This window comes from Silurus aristotelis (assembly GCF_946808225.1).
Source record: "Silurus aristotelis genome assembly, chromosome: 5".
NCBI lineage: Eukaryota > Metazoa > Chordata > Actinopteri > Siluriformes > Siluridae > Silurus > Silurus aristotelis.
Window position 1 is genome coordinate 30,979,176 of NC_139578.1, and position 17,684 is coordinate 30,996,859.

At 39.6% G+C, this 17,684-nt stretch overlaps 2 protein-coding genes and 1 long non-coding RNA gene across 3 annotated transcripts in view; all 3 read left to right on the forward strand.

Moving 5' to 3' along the window:
• Positions 1–17,684, forward strand: part of LOC310726753 (obscurin-like) — a 238,298-nt gene that overhangs the window by 88,438 nt on the left and 132,176 nt on the right. The window lies entirely within an intron of this gene.
• LOC310726799 (Fc receptor-like protein 5) overlaps positions 1,987–17,684 on the forward strand; it is a 72,002-nt gene continuing 56,304 nt past the window's right edge. Inside the window, exon 1 of the mRNA XM_083542731.1 lies at positions 1,987–2,043. Coding sequence (XP_083398857.1) covers positions 1,998–2,043 — 46 coding nt within the window. The 5' untranslated portion in view covers positions 1,987–1,997. The remainder of the gene's footprint in view (positions 2,044–17,684) is intronic.
• Positions 10,441–10,880, forward strand: LOC310726934. Its single transcript, XR_014533884.1, has 3 exons — positions 10,441–10,559; positions 10,651–10,712; positions 10,812–10,880. It is a non-coding gene; the product is annotated as an uncharacterized lncRNA (long non-coding RNA).

Genomic DNA, 17,684 nt, shown 5'->3' on the forward strand with positions numbered 1-17,684 from the left:
TAAGCTAAAGCTTCTGGTTGCAAAGCTGTTTTTGTTTCTCAAAATATCTTCCTTTATGTTCATCAGAACAAAGAAATTTATGCTTTTGAGTTAACTATTCCTTTAAATATGTGTGTTCGGTGCTGCAAGAACTGACACGTCTGATGTCATCTGTTTGTCGGCTCTTGCGGCGCTGAGTAAAGTTGGGCACATTAAAAAAAAAACTCGAAACAGCTGAACTCGACAAAACTGCTTTGTGTATGCCCACGCCTCGTCCATTAATTCAATTGTATATAGCAGGAAAAGTTCTCCCTTACTTCTCAGCATATGAAATACAAGGTGTGAGCGTGTAAACTGACTGAAATGTGTCTCACGGTGAAGACTTGAGAGCTCTGTCATATGTAACCTAAAAGAGAAACATGCACCTATCTATAGCAAAAAAAATAAAAATAAAAATACATTTCGGAAACTTACCGCTACATGTTTCCTCAAGTTAGATGTTGAGTTTTTGAATGCTGAAATGTCCGTTTGCTTTGGCAGACACAGAAGACACCTCATAATGTAGCTGCTCTCTCGCACTTTTACTAAGGTAAACATGTTTTCAATATGAGGCCAGGGGTGCGGGTTTTCCTCCTTGTTTGTGTCTGCATTGCCGACAGTTGATTCTGGACATCAGGAGTCGACTAGAATATGCCAGGAGGATTTTGGATAAAACTACAGAGTTCTGGGAGACAGTTCTATGGACTGATGAAACCAAACTGGAACTTTTTGGACATATGGACCAGCGGTATGTCTGGCGTGCAAAAGGTCAGGCTTATGACCAGAAGAATACCATCCCCACGGTCAAGCACGGAGGTGGGTCAATAATGATGTGGGGCTGTTTTTCTGCAGCATGCAATCTGGCAACTAGCAATCTTGATTGTGTACCTGGCATCATGGATTCCCAGAAATACCAGGTCATTTTGAAGAAGAACTTGATGCCTTCTGTTGACAAATTAAACCTTGGTGATCATTGGATCTTCCAGCAAGACAATGATCCCAAGCACACCTCCAAATCAAACAAAGCTTGGTTGTGGAAAAGATGCTGGAGTGTCCTGGAGTGGCCTTATCAGTCACCAGATTTAAATCCAATTGAAAATCTTTGGTGGGATTTGAAGAAGGCAGTTGAAGCATGGAAGCCGTCAAACATCACTGAGTTAGAGGCTTTTGCACGTGAAGAATGGGCAAAGATTCCAATCGAGAGGTGTAAGAAGCTTGTCAGCACTTATCAGAAACGCTTGTTAGAAGCTATAAAAACTAAAGGGCGCTCCACAAGGTACTGAAGCTGGGGGTTGAATAATACTGCACATGCTCATGTGTTACAAGACTTACAATTTTCATTTAAACTTCAAAGTTAAGTCAACTTCTGTTGTCAAAATAACTTACATATGTATCAATAAATATTGTTTGTTATTTCACAAATTTTTTTTTTTATTTATTTTCATTATCTTTCATCAACATTACTGTATTGTCTATTAAGTTAAGGGGGTTGAATACTTCTGATTGCGAGTGTAATTATTTAATTAACTAACAAACCTGATATCATCTGGCATTTAACATGGTTTGTGTCAGATAAAGGATTGTAAAAGGTAAAAAAAAGTCTTGCTCTCTCTCTCTCTCTCTCTCTCTCTCTCTCTCTCACTCACTCTTTGCCTCTGTCGGAGTGAGTGAGATCACAGGAAGTGGTCAGACTTTAAGACATACCGCTGCTCTGTCACTTTGTCAGTCATTAGAAAGACAAGATGGAGCTCAGTCCACTACCTGTGACAGTCTGTGAGTAAATGTTCTCTTTGTACTCTTACATGCTGAACTATAGTTATAGTTACTGAAAGCAGTTACACTGATTTCTAAGAAGACACAATCAGAGTGAGTTTAAAACATGGAGTTCAAATAAGGTTATGAGTGTAAACAAGTATGTATAGTTTGTGTTGTTGATCTGCTGAATGGAAATGACTGGTTGGTGTTTGTATAAATCATCAATGGAAGTTCTTGCTGTGATTAACTACACTGTTTTTAGCTGCTGTGGTGAGAATCTGCTTGGTCTTTACTGAAGACTTAAAAAAAAAAAAACATGATTCCATTAAGTAGATTTTCTGAGGAAATGTCTTGATCTACACTTGACTTTGTTACTTTTATATTCAGTGCAGAGAAACATCTCAGTACAACAAATTCAAACTTATACACAATAATATCAAACAAATGCAAATCAATAGTGCACAAATACCAGAACAACAACTTTTTAGTAGTGTTATTAATAGAGGCCTGGTAGCAAGGAGCAGTTTGTGCTTGTGGTTTAGTTTCTGTGAGTTTAATAATGTGAGTGGAGGAGGTGTGAAACTGGACGTGTGAAAACAAGATCTAAGTTAACATTTTAACTGTTAATCTGTTTGAGGGGCCACAAAGTTGACTTAAAAGATTATTATGAATTCCAACAGAAGGCTTTGGGATTCTTGCCCCTGCTTATTTCTAATTTCTGCAGATTTTGGTGAGCTGCATGTGCTCTGAAATTTTCATTCTCCCACATCTCAAAGATTGGAAACAGATCTGGCAATTGAGGTGGTCACCAAAGGACACTGAACTCCTTGCAATGTGGCCATTTTAAGGACAGTTGTGCTCTTTGGTGCATTTTAAAGCTGGAATTTGCCATTATAAGATGAAACAATCTGTTCACAAAGTAATCAAACTTTATTCAGTGCTTGATCAGTCTTGGAGGATGCAGTGTTTGCCATAAAAAGCAAGCAGTCTGTTTACACATGACAGGTTGGACCATGGATTCAGACTGTTTAATTTAGTGAAATTGAAAGTTGATATGATAATACATCTCTTAGATTACGTATGTAAACCTAGTTCCCTGAGGGAAGGAGGCGCTGCATCGGAACGATTTGGGAACGCAACCGCATTGTCTGCGCTCTGAAATAATGTGTGTATTCAGTCAAAATTGGACGCTGGGTAACGTCATGACTAGGAAGTATAAAACACACATGGAGTGAAACCGTTGCCAGCTTCTGTAAAAGAGAAAGCAGCACATTGTGGCCTTCTCGTTCCCTCAGGGAAAAAGGGTTACATACGTAACCTAGAAACGTTCCCTTTCAGGAACTTAAGCTGCATCGGAACGCTTTGGGAACACGTGTCCAATCATGCCAGTCCGACCAGTCTCTGACTAGTGTGTATGAGCACAGCTAGGTCGAAGGACAGAGGGGCCAGGAGTGGCACTGATGTCCTGGTTGTAAAACCGGACATAGATCAGCGGGGTGGACCAGCCTGCAGCATTGCAGATGTTTTGGAGGGTTACTCCAGAGGACCAGACCTTACAGGCTGCCACACTCAAGTGAGCTCTGACCCTGAATGGAACAGGGAGACCAAAGGACTCATAAGAGAAGGCGATGGCATTAATGATCCATCTGCTCAGGGTCTGCCTCTCCTCAGAGAGCTGTAGCAAATGACTAGTTGGTCGAACTTCCTCCAGGGACCAGTCTTGTGGACGTAGGTATCCAATGCACGTACTGGGCACAGCCGGTTCAGTTTCTCCTGGTCTGGGGCCTGAAACCTCATGAGTCGTGGGACGGTTGAGTGCACCTTGGGGATGTAACCTGTTCTAGGGTACAAAAAGGCACTGACTTTACCCGGAGAGACTCCAGAAGGAGGGGGCCACAGATAGGGCCTGCACTCTAGGTCATATGAGGGGCCTCAGCCTCTGGTTGCCACAAAGAATAACCGTCATGATTGGGGGGGAAGGCGTATAGACACAGCCTCGGCCATGCCTGAGCCATGGCAAGACACGTCTGGCATAGCGTCTGGTGTGCAGGGACACAGCGGCTCAACCTGCTGAGGTGTAAGCCTTACCCAAAAGCCGACGTATTAGGCAGTGGCTTCATGTGTTTTGTCGGGTTCTTCATCACAGAATTGTGCACCGAATATGTGCAGCTTGCTCCCTCGGGAACCTAGCTAGATCTGCCCCTAACTCCATAGCTTTTCGAGCCTAATTTGCAAAACGCCCCCTCCCCCCCAATCTCCGGATAGAGAGGCGGAGGTAATGCTCTGGTTGCAGGGGGAGGAAACCACCGAAAGGCATGCTTCCTAGCCTGTGAGCGAGTGCTGGACCGAGCAGGTGAAGTTGGAGAAAGGGACAAGCCCAATTCGAGAAAACCTTAGCAAAGTCCACTTGCGATCCCCAGGAACTGGCACACCCCTCTGCCTCAGCAAGAGCGGGGCCAGAACCACGAGGAGCATGAGCACTCTCGCTCGAGAGCGGCGTGATGACATTGACATACAAGTGCAGTGCTTGCAGCCGGTTCCCTCGAGAACCGGCTTAGCGTTCCTGAAAGGGAATTCCAAACATCTCTTTCTCTCTCTCTCTCTCCCCTCTTCTCACTCTCTTTCACTCTCTATATATATTCACGCTCCATTCATGTTCTGTAATGCCTTGAGTAAATGTTCTATTTGTATATTTATCAGTGTGTAAATAATTGCTGGAGTCTTTTCAGAATCTGTGTTCTGCTGTTTATCTGCTGCTCAGAGACACTCTCTATTTTCTATTGTAATGCAGTAGTGCAAATTCAGTGGTGAAGAGCTGGAAGAAGTGTCAGTGTGTCAAAGCAATAACTAACTTTTAATTCATTACCTAGTGATATACTGTGTGAAATGAATTGTACCTGCCTACATACATGCTATAGTCACTTTACTGATTACTCTTTATTGATTATGTCTTTAAATCCCCAGACAATTTTGAAAATAAAAAAACATTGACATTTAATCAGCCTAAAATGAGTTGGCAGTTGTAACGTCTCTTTTTATTTGAATGTGATGATTTATGTTTAGCAGTGAACAAGGGGAGGAGGTGTGAATGTGTGAAAGAGATGACGTACAAAACCAGTGATGGGTGTTCAGGGCCAGCAAAGCCTTCTCTCCTGGCCTAAACACTATCAGAAGCACTGACCCACATTTAAAACCTAAATTCTAATATGTATTCCATGAAATTGTATTAATTTATTCCCAACAGTTTATTCTATTCATTTTGTAGCGTTTCTCTAGGCTGCACTGCTTCCAGTATGTGTATGTGGATGTTAGAATTTTTTTTTTTATCTAATCAGATCTATGCGCTGCCATGTCAATCTAATTCACGTCAGCATTTTTCCGTTCTCTGATTGGATGGTCAGAGGGAAATTGTTACAGCCAAGTTTGACTGGCAAAACACGTGTGTAGCTCTTCACACATTATTACATCTGAGTTAGACTTTTTTTACACCTACAGAGGAAGATAAATTTATTTGGTCGCGGACATACTTCTTCTTCTTCTTCTTCTTTTTCTTTCGGCTGCTCCCATTAGGGGTCGCCACAGCGGATCATCCGTCTCCATACCACCCTGTCCTCTATATCTGCCTCTTTTACACCAACTACCTGCATGTCTTCCCTCACCACATCCATGAACCTCCTCCTTGGCCTTCCTCTTTTCCTCCTACCTGGTGGCTCCATCTTCAGCATTTTTCTACCAATATAATTCATGTCCCTTCTCTGCACACGTCCAAACCATCTCAATCTCGCCTCCCTCACCTTGTCACCAAAACATCCTACATGTGCTGTCCCTCTAATAAACTCATTTCTAATCTTGTCCATCCTCGTCACTCCCAACGAAAACCTCAACATCTTCAGCTCCGCTACCTCCAGCTCCACCTCCTGTTTTTTACTCAATGCCACTGTCTCTAATCCATACAACATCGCAGGTCTCACTACAGTCCTATAAACTTTCCCTTTCATTCTTGCAGATACTCTTCTATCACAAATCACTCCTGTCACTCTTCTCCACCCACTCCACCCTGCCTGCACTCTTTTCTTTACTTCCCTAACACACTCTCCATTACTTTGCACTGTTGACCCCAGGTACCTGAACTCCTCCACCTTCTCCACCTCTTCTCCCTGCAACCGCATCACTCCACTGCCCTCCCTCTCATTCACACACATGTACTCTGTCTTACTCCTACTGACTTTCATTCCCTTTCTCTCCAGCGCATATCTCCACCTCTCCAGGCTCTTCTCAACCTGCTCTCTACTCTCACCACAAATCACAATATCATCTGCAAACATCATAGTCCAGGGAGACTCCTGTCTGACCTCGTCCGTCAACCTGTCCATCACCACTGCAAACAGGAAAGGGCTCAGGGCCGATCCTTGATGCAGTCCAACCTTCACCCTGAACCAGTCTGTCGTACCTACTGCACACTTTTTTTTGTTCGCCACTTCCAGACCAGTGAATACAAGCAGTATCACTGGATTAGATAAGATAAGATTAGATAAGATATACCTTTATTCGTCCCACAGTGGGGAAATTTCTCTGTTAAAGCAGCAAAGAAAAAAAAAATAAATGCAAATATATAAAATAATAGACACATACTATAGTATACAGTATATACACAACACAATTTATAAATACAAATAAGGAAAAAAAAGAGACTACTAGTAATTTGTTACGCACGTATCGCAGGTAGTATTGCATGTATTGCAGGTAATAATGCACACAGGTAATATTGCACTTTTCTTTTTCTGTTTTTGCACGTGTTGTTTAAGATACTTTTGTTATTGTTATTATTGCACAGTTTAACAATAATAACAGTTTGTATTATGGTGACTGGTTCACTGGGAGCAGCTTTGATCGTCAAGTCTAATAGCAGCAGGGAGAAAAGACCTTCTGTAAAGGCTCCTTCAGACACTTAGGATGTAACAGTCTGTCACTGAAGGAGCTGCTCAGAGATGAAACTGTTTCATACAGGTGCTGAGAGGCATTCTGCATCAATAATGATAGTTATGCTACCATCCTCCTTTGTCCCACCTCCTGTACAGTGTCCAGGGGAATCCCCAGGACTGAGCTGGCCTTCCTGATCAGCTTGTTCAGTCTGCTCTACCCTTTCTTATAAATTGCCTCAGTGTTGTCTGTCCAGTCCAGTTTGCTGTTCAGGTGAACACCCAATTATTTGTAAGAGTCCACTCTCACAATGTCCTTTTCCTAAATTTTCACTGGTGGTAATATAGTGTGTTTGTGCCTGCGGAAATCCACCACCAGTTTTTTGGTTTTCCTTGTGTTTATCTGGAGGCAGCTCTGTTGGCATCAGTCCACAAAGTTTTGAATCAGTTCTCTGTAGTCCCTGTATTCATCATCATCCGTGATCAGAGCGACTATGGCAGAGTCATTAGAGAACTTCTGCAGGTGACAGGTTGCTAAAGTGAACATGAAGTCTACAGTGCCAAATTAAAAGAGAGAGAAAAATCCTAAAAATCAGGTGATTTGCAATGGAGAATTTTAAAATAATTTCTTTTAATGCTTTTGTTTCTGTTATTAATTAGTTTGTACTACACCAAAGCCACTGTTTGTCCTGCTGGAGCACATATTTTTAAGTTTTGGAGAGAATTTTTTTGTGTTCTTATCTTTGGTATTGTGCCGGTCTCATGGGGCTGCTGGTAGGGCGCAGCAACAACTCCTTCCCAGCACTTTATACTGGCAAGTGCAAAGAAAGTGCGTTGGGATGCGCTCTCCCCCTGTGCAGGATCCTGCATGGCGCCCTGGATCCTGCACACTGTAGAGCAAGGCTATACGATTCAGTTTGGGTCTCGCCCGCCCTGGTTTAATGGGTTCTCTCCCACTCTGGTGATAAGCAAGCAGGCTCTGGTCCTGGAACGAGAAATAGACACTCTCCTGAGGAAGGAAGCCACCAGGGTGGTCAGACAGAGAGTCCGGGTTCTACAGCCAGTACTTAATAGTTCCAAAAAAGGACGGTGGGTTGCGTCCTATCCTAGATCTATGGCAGCTGAACTGCTCTTTGATGAGGTTCTGGTTCAAGATGCTTACCCTCAAGCAGGTCGTGTCCAAGATCAGATCCTAAGAATGGTTTGTCACAGTATATATAAATAACCAAGTGTGTCAATGCGGCTTTGGCTGAGACTTCAGGGTGTCTGTATCCTCAAATATATTGATGATTGGTCGATATTAGCTTAATCAGAGCCATTAGCGGTTCGTCATCGAGATGACGTTCTCGTTTACAGGAAGGAGCTGGGGTTTTAGCTGAATACTGGAAAAAGTGTGTTTTCTCCTTTGTGGCGAAAAACCCAGCACCATTTGGGACATAACGACATTGCGTCAATTGCCTGACAAGTGCCTTTCTGCACCCTAGAGTGGGTTATGTCCCCAAGGTGCCCAAGGTCGCTTGTCCTACGACCTGTCAGACTCCAGGCATTTAACCATCCTCCATTCCTGACCCCAGACCAGGAGAGATTGAACCAACTGTGCCCAGTCCGAGTGCTGGACTGTTATGCTTGTTTAGCCACTTGTCATTTAGTGAATTATTGTTGATTTATTCATTGATTATTCATTCATTTTGTACATTGCTCTGGATAAAGCATCTGATAAATGCTGTAAATGTAAATATACGTCTAGCCACTCTGCCATAAAGCCCAGATTGGTGGAGAGCTCTGCAGGCAGTTCCTTTAAAGTGGTGTTGGATTTTTCTCTGATATGCAACATCAGCTGTAAAGCCTTCTACAGAGTGGTGCGTGTCCAATCAATACATTTTTCCTCAAGTAGACTCCAGTCACATAAGCTAATTTTCAAGTCTCTGCTTCATATCTACAAGTGATCTATTATCTATAGTGATCTATAATCTATTCAGCTCCTCCTGCTCAACTGGTACCACCTTCTACCAGAATGAGAGGTAAGTATACTTTAAGGCTCTTCTCTGTTCTGGCACCGAGGTGGTGGAATGAACTTCCCCTAGATGTCTGTACAGGGAAGTCCCTGACTATATTTATGTGATGGTTAAAGACCTACCTCTTCCTGAAACACTTAAATTAGCACTTTACAAGTTTGCTTTGTAAAAATCAAGAGTTGTAATCTGATTTATATTAAGTTTGTAATCTAGCGTACCAGTGTAGATTTATTCATTGCTAGAGACTCAAAGCACTTTTGTACGCCACTCTGGACACGGGCGTCTGCTAAATGCTGCAAATGTAAATGAAAATGTATATGTGCTGCATTATAAGATTTGTCAGTCATCACATTAACCATATATGTTACACACACTATTGCTGCTGTATATTGTACAATGTTCTAAAGTAAACTCTTTATCATACCTGATGCACAATACTGTTATTTCTCACACTTTGTGTACAATACTGATCTGTCATATAATCTGTATTCCTATTTAATACTCGTACTGTCTTTATTGTCTCACATTGTCTGTATTGTCTTGTATAGTCTGTTTTTTCTTGTCTTGTCTGTTTTGTCTTGTTTAGTCCAAGCTAAATGTATAGTGTTATTTATGTCTGTACTTTTGACATAAATATTTGTACATTTGTAACTGACAGCTGGAAACAAAATCCTTGTGTATGTCAACACACTTGACAAATAAACCTGATTCTAATTCCAATCTGACTGTCAAAACAGTAAACATGGTAACATGGTGGTGGAATCTGTGCCTTCATCAGCTTTCTCAGGAAGTAGAGACACTGCTGTTGGAACAGTTAGGGTGGTATCAGATGTTATGGCATGTTTGATACATGGTGAGAAATTGGCAAACAACACTCCAACTCAATGTTTTGCCAGGGACAAAAAGGTATACATTTCTAGCATCCAAATTCAATAGAAACCACACTAGTGCCACCTAGTGGTGCAATTAGGAAACTACCTTACATCTGCATAAACAACAAATTTTGTTACATTTATTGAATTCTAAAAAACAAATTGTTTCCTTAAATTTTATTTGGTAAGAGAGGAGACACCATTGCTCTTTTGGTGGCAAAGGTTGCAGACTCCTGGTCTCAGAGCAAAAGAGTAAACAAGTTTTGGAAGAACTTTAAAAAAACATTGTTATTTTACATAGACACCAATAATAAAAAGAAAATCAAACACTATGCATTTCTTTTTTTTTCTTCCTTTTTAACAGAAATTATAGTTTATATAACAATATAACACTATTGTTATTTTGGTCATAAATGTAAAGGTTAAGAACAAGTGAACAACTTGTTATATTATTCAAATGCGGGGCATATTTAGGTTTTTAATTTAGTTTTTATTTATTAAGAGATTAAATGTCTCTTAAAAACGGTAGTCAAGATTTCTTAAATAAAGTTTAATCTTGTGGTTTTGTTGTATCTAACATGCTGTTTTCATTAAAGGTCTAAGACAATATTTTTTTCCATATTTAACTCATGTTCTGTTTCTCTTTTCTAATTAGTGCTGATTTCAATTCTACTAGTGGCCCAGGCTCAAGGTGATTTCTCAATACTAAAAAGCTTACACTTCACAGTATAAAAAAATCTCATATGCAGACTAAAAATATATTAGTGGTGTACCCTTAGTAAATACTTTATACTTTATATATTACTTTATATAAGGTTTGTTAATAACAGTATGTTTTACAGGGACTAATAAAGCTGTGCTTTCCATAAAGCCTGATAGACATGTGTTCATTGGAGAGACTGTTATTCTCAGGTGTGAGGTACAGGTGAATGGCCCTCAATTGACGTACAGCTGGTATAAAAATACAAAGAGTTTCACAGGTGAAGGAATTGACGTTGCCATAGACAGTATAATACCAAATCTTATAATTTGGTCTGTTAAACACTCTGAGAGTGGGAACTACACCTGCAGGGGAAAGAGACAAGACTCTCAGAGCTCAGAGATCAGTAATGCTGTTACATTGATTGTATCGGGTGAGTGTGATTTTTTGCTTTATATGTAAACATTTTAAGCTTAATTCAGTGAATCTGCTGTTAATATTGTAAAGTAAAGTCATCATTTCATACAAACAGGAAAACCAAAACCAACTGTGAGAGTGAATCCTCAGAGCTTAGTTTACACTGGAGACACCGTCACTCTGATCTGTGAGCTGCAGCAGGGGACTGGATGGGAGTTTCAGTGGTACAAAAAACCTGAGAAGTCACAGCATCAGAACACTGAACATCCAAACATACTTAAAGTGACAGCAGAAAATGCAGGAGAAACAGTGTACCAATGTCGCGCATGCAGGATAAATTACAAGTCAAAATATTATCCCACTGATCTCAGTGATCCTGTGAGCATTACAGCAAAAGGTATAGCCATGATTTTCTCTTGTCAATTCTCATTTGCTATAAAAAAGTATACAATATTTACAATATGTTTAACATATTAGAGAGAAATATGCATCCATCTAGAATTTTATCTATAAATAGATAAGGCATTTTTCATGTGTGGCTGGTGAGATCCAATTAGGGCTGCAATAACTAATCGATAAAATAAATTATTTGTTGTCAGCAAATGCAGTTATGATTAGTTGGGCTGCACAAGTTATGGGTTATTTTGACGGCAAGGGTAACACCGGCACTTGCAAAATCACTGCAGAAAAAAGTACAGAATCAACCTGCAGTAGAAAGAAGTTTGCTCCCATGTCATCCAAGGCATAGGAGCATTTTATATTAAAATGCTGTAAGACTGTAAACCCTGCAAATTATGCAAAGCGGAGTTTGTGTGGGATGGAAATACCACAGTGATGCACAAGCACATAAAACACACTGGAGTCATAGTTGAAGGCAAAACATCAGCATGGTGAGCAAAAACTGTAGCATCCTCATCATGTGAAAATTGTATAGTTTAATGAATGCATGGAATGTCATAAATGGAAGACTAAACCTGAGACTCCTAAAATGTCTGACCTTCCTCCAGCACGCTTGAGACTCCACTAACACTCTTTTACAGTACTGGTATGGATTGTTTTGGGCCTTTCCAAATCAAAATAGGCAGATGCCTGGAGAAAAGATATTGAATAATCTTTTAAGTGTCTTACTCGTTGTATACACATTGAGCTCCTCACAGCTATAGACACTGGTTCCATCCTCATGGCTCTGAGGAGATTTATAGCACGCAGAGGCACCCCCTCAGAACTTATATGTGACCAGGGCACTAACTTCCAGGGTGGAGAGAGAGAATTAAGAGATGCCTTAACAAATTGCAGCCACGAACCTTAACGGCATCTCGCCAAACAAAATACTGAATTTCAGTTCAACCCACCTAATGTCCCTCACTTAGGTGGCAGCTGGGAAAGACAGAGCCAATCTCTTAAAATGCCCTCTGTACAGTAGTAGGTGCACAAACAGTAACAGAAAAAGTTCTCCAAACAGTACTTATCGAGATAGAGAGAATCCTCATAGCAAACCTGTAGGTTATTCTCCTCCAATGTAGCAAACTTAGTCCCAATTACCCCGAGTTTTCTGCTCATGCTATTGTGTAAACTGTGTGTTTGTAACTTCGGGAAAGTCACACTGGATCTGTTCCTTCATGACTTGAAACACCAACAAATATATATAAATAATATATATCTTTTTTTAAGAAGCCGGATTTCTCCATTCCATTTTCTTTTTATAGCATTTGTACTGTATACTACAACAGTAACTTATCTGCAGTGTCGGGGGTAACGCGTTACAAGTAACGTGCGTTACATAATAATATTACTTTTCTGGAGTAACGAGTAAAGTTGCGTGTTACTTTATAAATTACACATTAATATCGGAGTTACTTTAAAAAAAAAGTAATGCGAGTTACTTTTCAGTTAAATTATTTTGCATAAAAAAAAAATACCGAATTGAATTCAAATGAATGTAGTCACGTAGAATCGTGCACTCATACGTGCGAGCAGTGGGAACAGAAGCTGGTCAGAAGCAGAGATGGTAAGCCAGAGCATTACATCACTGTGATGGAAGTATTCCTTATTATTTTGAAATAGTGGAGGAAAAGGAGAAAGGAATAATGGTTAAGTGTAGATTATGTGTTGGTGAAAAGCTCTTGTCAACTGCAAAAAATACCACTTAAAAAAAACAAAAAACATCTGCATGCAAAGCACAGCACTACAGAATTGCACGATGTTTTACGAGATGACAGCGAAAGTATGTTCTTAACCTTACAAACATGAACATTAGTTTATCGACTAAATTTTGACCACAAAGCTGAACACTTTCCAGTCGCACTTCTGTACACTGCTTTGCAATCTGCAAAGCAGTGTACAGAAGTGCGACTGGAAAGTGTTCAGCCTTGTGGTCAAAATTTAGTCGATCATCTTATTGTTCTCTAAGAAGTTATTTGAAATGTTTAAGACATGTCTTTTGCCCTAATATTACTTATTTCTTAATTATCTATATTACACCTGTTACACCTGTAAGGCGTGAAAGAGATACAAGTAACGCAAAATTAACGCAAAAGTAATATAACGCGTTACTTTCCATTAAAAGTAACTAAGTAACATAATTAGCTACTTTTTTGGGGAGTAACTCAATATTGTAATGCATTACTTTTAAAAGTAACGTTGCCCAACACTGCTTATCTGTCTTTAAACACAATTTACTGCAGCTTTACTGCGTTCAAACGCTTGTTTTCAGTGTTTGTATATTTAATTTATGCATATATATTTTAACTATTATACAAGATCATATTAAACAAAAATTGTTTGCCACCTTGTCATCTGCAAAATATATTACAAATGTTTATTTTTCAAATGTTGTTTTATTTAGTTTGTTTTGTTTTTGTTTGTTTTTGTTTGTTTTTTTCACCCAGCATGAGTAAATTTGTTTAGAGGAGAAATCTCCTCTACCAGCAGCTGCTATAAACATTCCAATGTCTAAATTAAAGATAGTTAAACTCAGTATGTAGCTTTGCATTTTATAAAGTAATATATATATATATATATATATATATATATATATATATATATATATATATATATATATATATATATATATATATATATGCACGGTACTGCTTTCTATGCACCCGCTGCTTAAGCTATGTTTTCCCGTTGCTGCCCAGCGCCACGCTTCCCCATTCGCTCACCCCCTTTGGATTATATTTACGGACTGCCTCTCGTCAGTTCGGGACTTTGTGGGCCACGCTCCCAAAGCGCACCACCGGATTAACCTTTTCACTGCGTGTGTTTGTGTTGGCTTTTCCTTTTGTGAATAAACTCTGTTTGCTGGTGATTCGGCTTCCGCCTCTATCACTGCCGCCTAACAAATACTTAGAACATGGCTGTACGTGTGTAACACCTGAACTCTAGACAGAAACTGTAGTTAAGTCAGAAGGGTTAATGCAGATGTATTATAATTAAGAACAGACAATAGAGTAACCCCCCGATTTACCGCAGTTCGAATCTTGTGCCCGTGATAAAACAACGTTTTTTGGTCTATCGTGCTATAAGTTTTATGCTGAAATAATGAAATGTATTAATAATTAATTAATTTATTTATATATATATTTTTTTTATTATTTATCAAATAAGTATAGGTCCCCTGGTGGTCTAGTGGTTAAGATGCAGCGCTCCCACCGCTGCGACCCGGGTTCGATTCCCGGTCAGGGAACCATCCCCAGCCACTCTTAGTGCCGGTCCCAAGCCCGGATAAATTGGGGAGGGTTGCGTTAGGAAGGGCATCCAGCGTAAAACATGTGCCAAATCAAACGTGCGGAGGATCCGCTGTGGCGACCCCTAACGGGAGAAGCCGAAAAGAACGTATTTATCAAATAAGTAAAATATGAATACAGTACTATATAAATAAAATAGCATTTTTTTTAGGTGGCATCCGTTTATCGTGGTATTTTGTTTATAGTGGGTGGTATTGGAATGTACCCACCGTGATAAACAGGGGGATTACCGTAGTACTAAAACTACCCCTAATGTAATAATGTAGCATTTTTTATTTATATAGTTATTGTTGGTGTAGTTCACAGTGAAACTGTGTTACTAATAAAGTCTATGATTTTGTGGGAAAAATTTTATTTAACAATATATCTAATAAAGGACATTTGCACTCACTTAACCACATGTAATAGTAGCATTTCTTCCATAGTTAGTATCTGTAACTTTTTCTAACTCAATAATAAACAGTACTTGAAATGTGAAACAAATTCACTTAAACTATAAAATATTTGATTTAAGTTAATTAAAAGTAATGCTAATGAGTGGCTTCAAAGTTTTTTTGAGAATTAAGTAATGTTTACTTATTACTTTTACTAAGATGTGCTGTTTTTACATTGTATATTTATTTTGTAGATAAACATGGCTGAGTTTAGTTTCATTTACATAGTTTAAAGGGTTTATTAAAGAACATGACTGCTGATAAATTACAGTTACACTGGCCACATCACGAGAATATGTGAATTTTTCCATATGTCATAATTCATGAAAAGTTTCTTACTTCAGCATATTTCCTGTGTAACAGAGAGACAGGCAGTACTGAGTGTATCTCCACAGAACTGGCTGACTGAAGGAGACTCAGTGACTCTAAGCTGTGAGGTTACAGACTCCTCTACAGACTGGACATTCAGCTGGTACACAGTTGTTCCCTACAGGGACGGTGTAACTGCAGTACACATTAATCATGGCTATGTCATGTATGTGGAGCTTCTCTCAGACAGCAGCAGAGGATCTGGAGGCTCCTACACTCTAAGTCCTTCTGCTCCTCATCACACAGGAGTTTATGTGTGTAGAGGAGAGAGAGAAGAACCAGCCTTTCATACACTGTACAGCAATCCACAGCCTCTATGGATCTCTGGTGAGAAACATTAACTGTTGGGTTGAAGTGTAGAATACAAAAGTGTGAATAAAATAGCAGCTTTATGCAACAGTTAAATATTAATATGTTAACATTATATATACACAGTATAAGTCTTTAAAAAGCCATGAACTCTGGTAGAGGCTTATCATCATGATGTTCTATTGTGTTTCTCTGTATGTTTTGATGTCTTTGGCTATTTGGCTATATTGGTTATTGAATGATTATTCTGGATAACTTATAGGACACAGGACATAGTTGATTATTTCTGAGGCAGAGCAGGTAAACACTGTGCATGTAACCAAGAATAAATACATTATTTCTATTCAGGGTTTATGATAGATAGATAGATAGATAGATAGATAGATAGATAGATAGATAGATAGATAGATAGATAGATAGATAGATAGATAGATAGATAGATAGATAGATAGATAGATAGATAGATAGATAGATAGATAGGCCCTTTGAGTACAGTGAACTCATTGTCCTGCTGGAAGTAGCCATCAGAAGATGGGTACACTGTGGTCATAAAGGGATGGACATGGTCAGCAACAATACTCAGGTAGGCTGTGGCATTGACACGATGCTCAATTGGTACTAATGGGCCCAAAGTTTGTCAAGAAAATATCCACCACACCATTACACCACCACCACCAGCCTGAACCGTTGATACAATGCAGGATGGATCCATTCTTTCATGTTGTTGACGCCAAATTCTGACCCTACCATCCGACTGTTTCAGCAGAAATCGAGACTCATCAGACCAGGGGACGTTTTTCCAATCTTCTATTGTCCAATTTTGGTGAGCCCGTGCGAATTGTAACCTCAGTTTCCTGTTCTTAGCTGTCAGGAGTGGCACCCGGTGTGAACTTCTGCTGCTGTAGCCCATCCGCCCCATGGTTCGTTGTGTTGTGCATTCATAGATGCTCTTCTGCATACCTCGGTTGTAACGAGTGGTTATTTGAGTTACTGTTGCGTTTCTATCAGCTCGAACCAGTCTGGCCATTCTCCTCTGACCTCTGGCATCAACAAGGCATTTGCGCCCACAGAACTGCCGCTCACTGGATATTTTCTCTTTTTCGGACCATTCTCTGTAAACCCTAGAGATGGTTGTGCATGAAAATCCCAGTAGATCAGCAGTTTCTAAAATACTCAGACCAGCCCGTCTGGCACCAACAACCATGCCACGTTCAAAGTCACTAAATTAACTTTCTTCCCTATTCTGATGCTCGGTTTGAACTGCAGCAGATCGTCTTGACCATGTCTACATGCCTAAATGCATTGAGTTGCTGCCATGTAATTGGCTGATTAAAAAAATTGCGTTAACAAACGGTTGGACAGGTGTACCTAATAACGTGGCCGGTGAGTGTGTGTGTGTGTGTGTGTGTGTGTGTGTGTGTGTGTGTGTGTGTATATATATATATATATATATATATATATATATATATATATATATATATATATATATATATATATATACACACAAAAAGTCAGATAAAAACAGATAGTTGGAACAACAACAACAACAACACCAAAATACAGTAGATGCAGGTACAGAAATAATGCAAATAAAAAGTTGATGAGAAAATCTAATGAGTATCAAACGAATCATCATTAAAAAAATTTCATAAAACAGAGAACCACCAGACAAAAATGAGCCAACACTATAAACAAGACAAATTATATATATATATATATATATATATATATATATATATATATATATATATATATATATATATATATATATATATATATATATATATATACAGTATAGACCAAAAGTTTGGACACACCTACTCATTCAAAGAGTTTTCTTTATTTTCATGACTATGAAAATTGTAGAGTCACACTGAAGGCATCAAGGGCTATTTGACCAAGAAGGAGAGTGATGGGGTGCTGCGCCAGATGACCTGGCCTCCACAGTCACCGGACCTGAACCCCATCGAGATGGTTTAGGGGTGAGCTGGACCGCAGAGTGAAGGCAAAAGGGCCAACAAGTGCCAAGCATCTCTTGGGGAACTCCTTCAAGACTGTTGGAAGACCATTTCAGGTGACTACCTCTTAAAGGTCATCAAGAGAATGCCAAGAGTGTGCAAAGCAGTA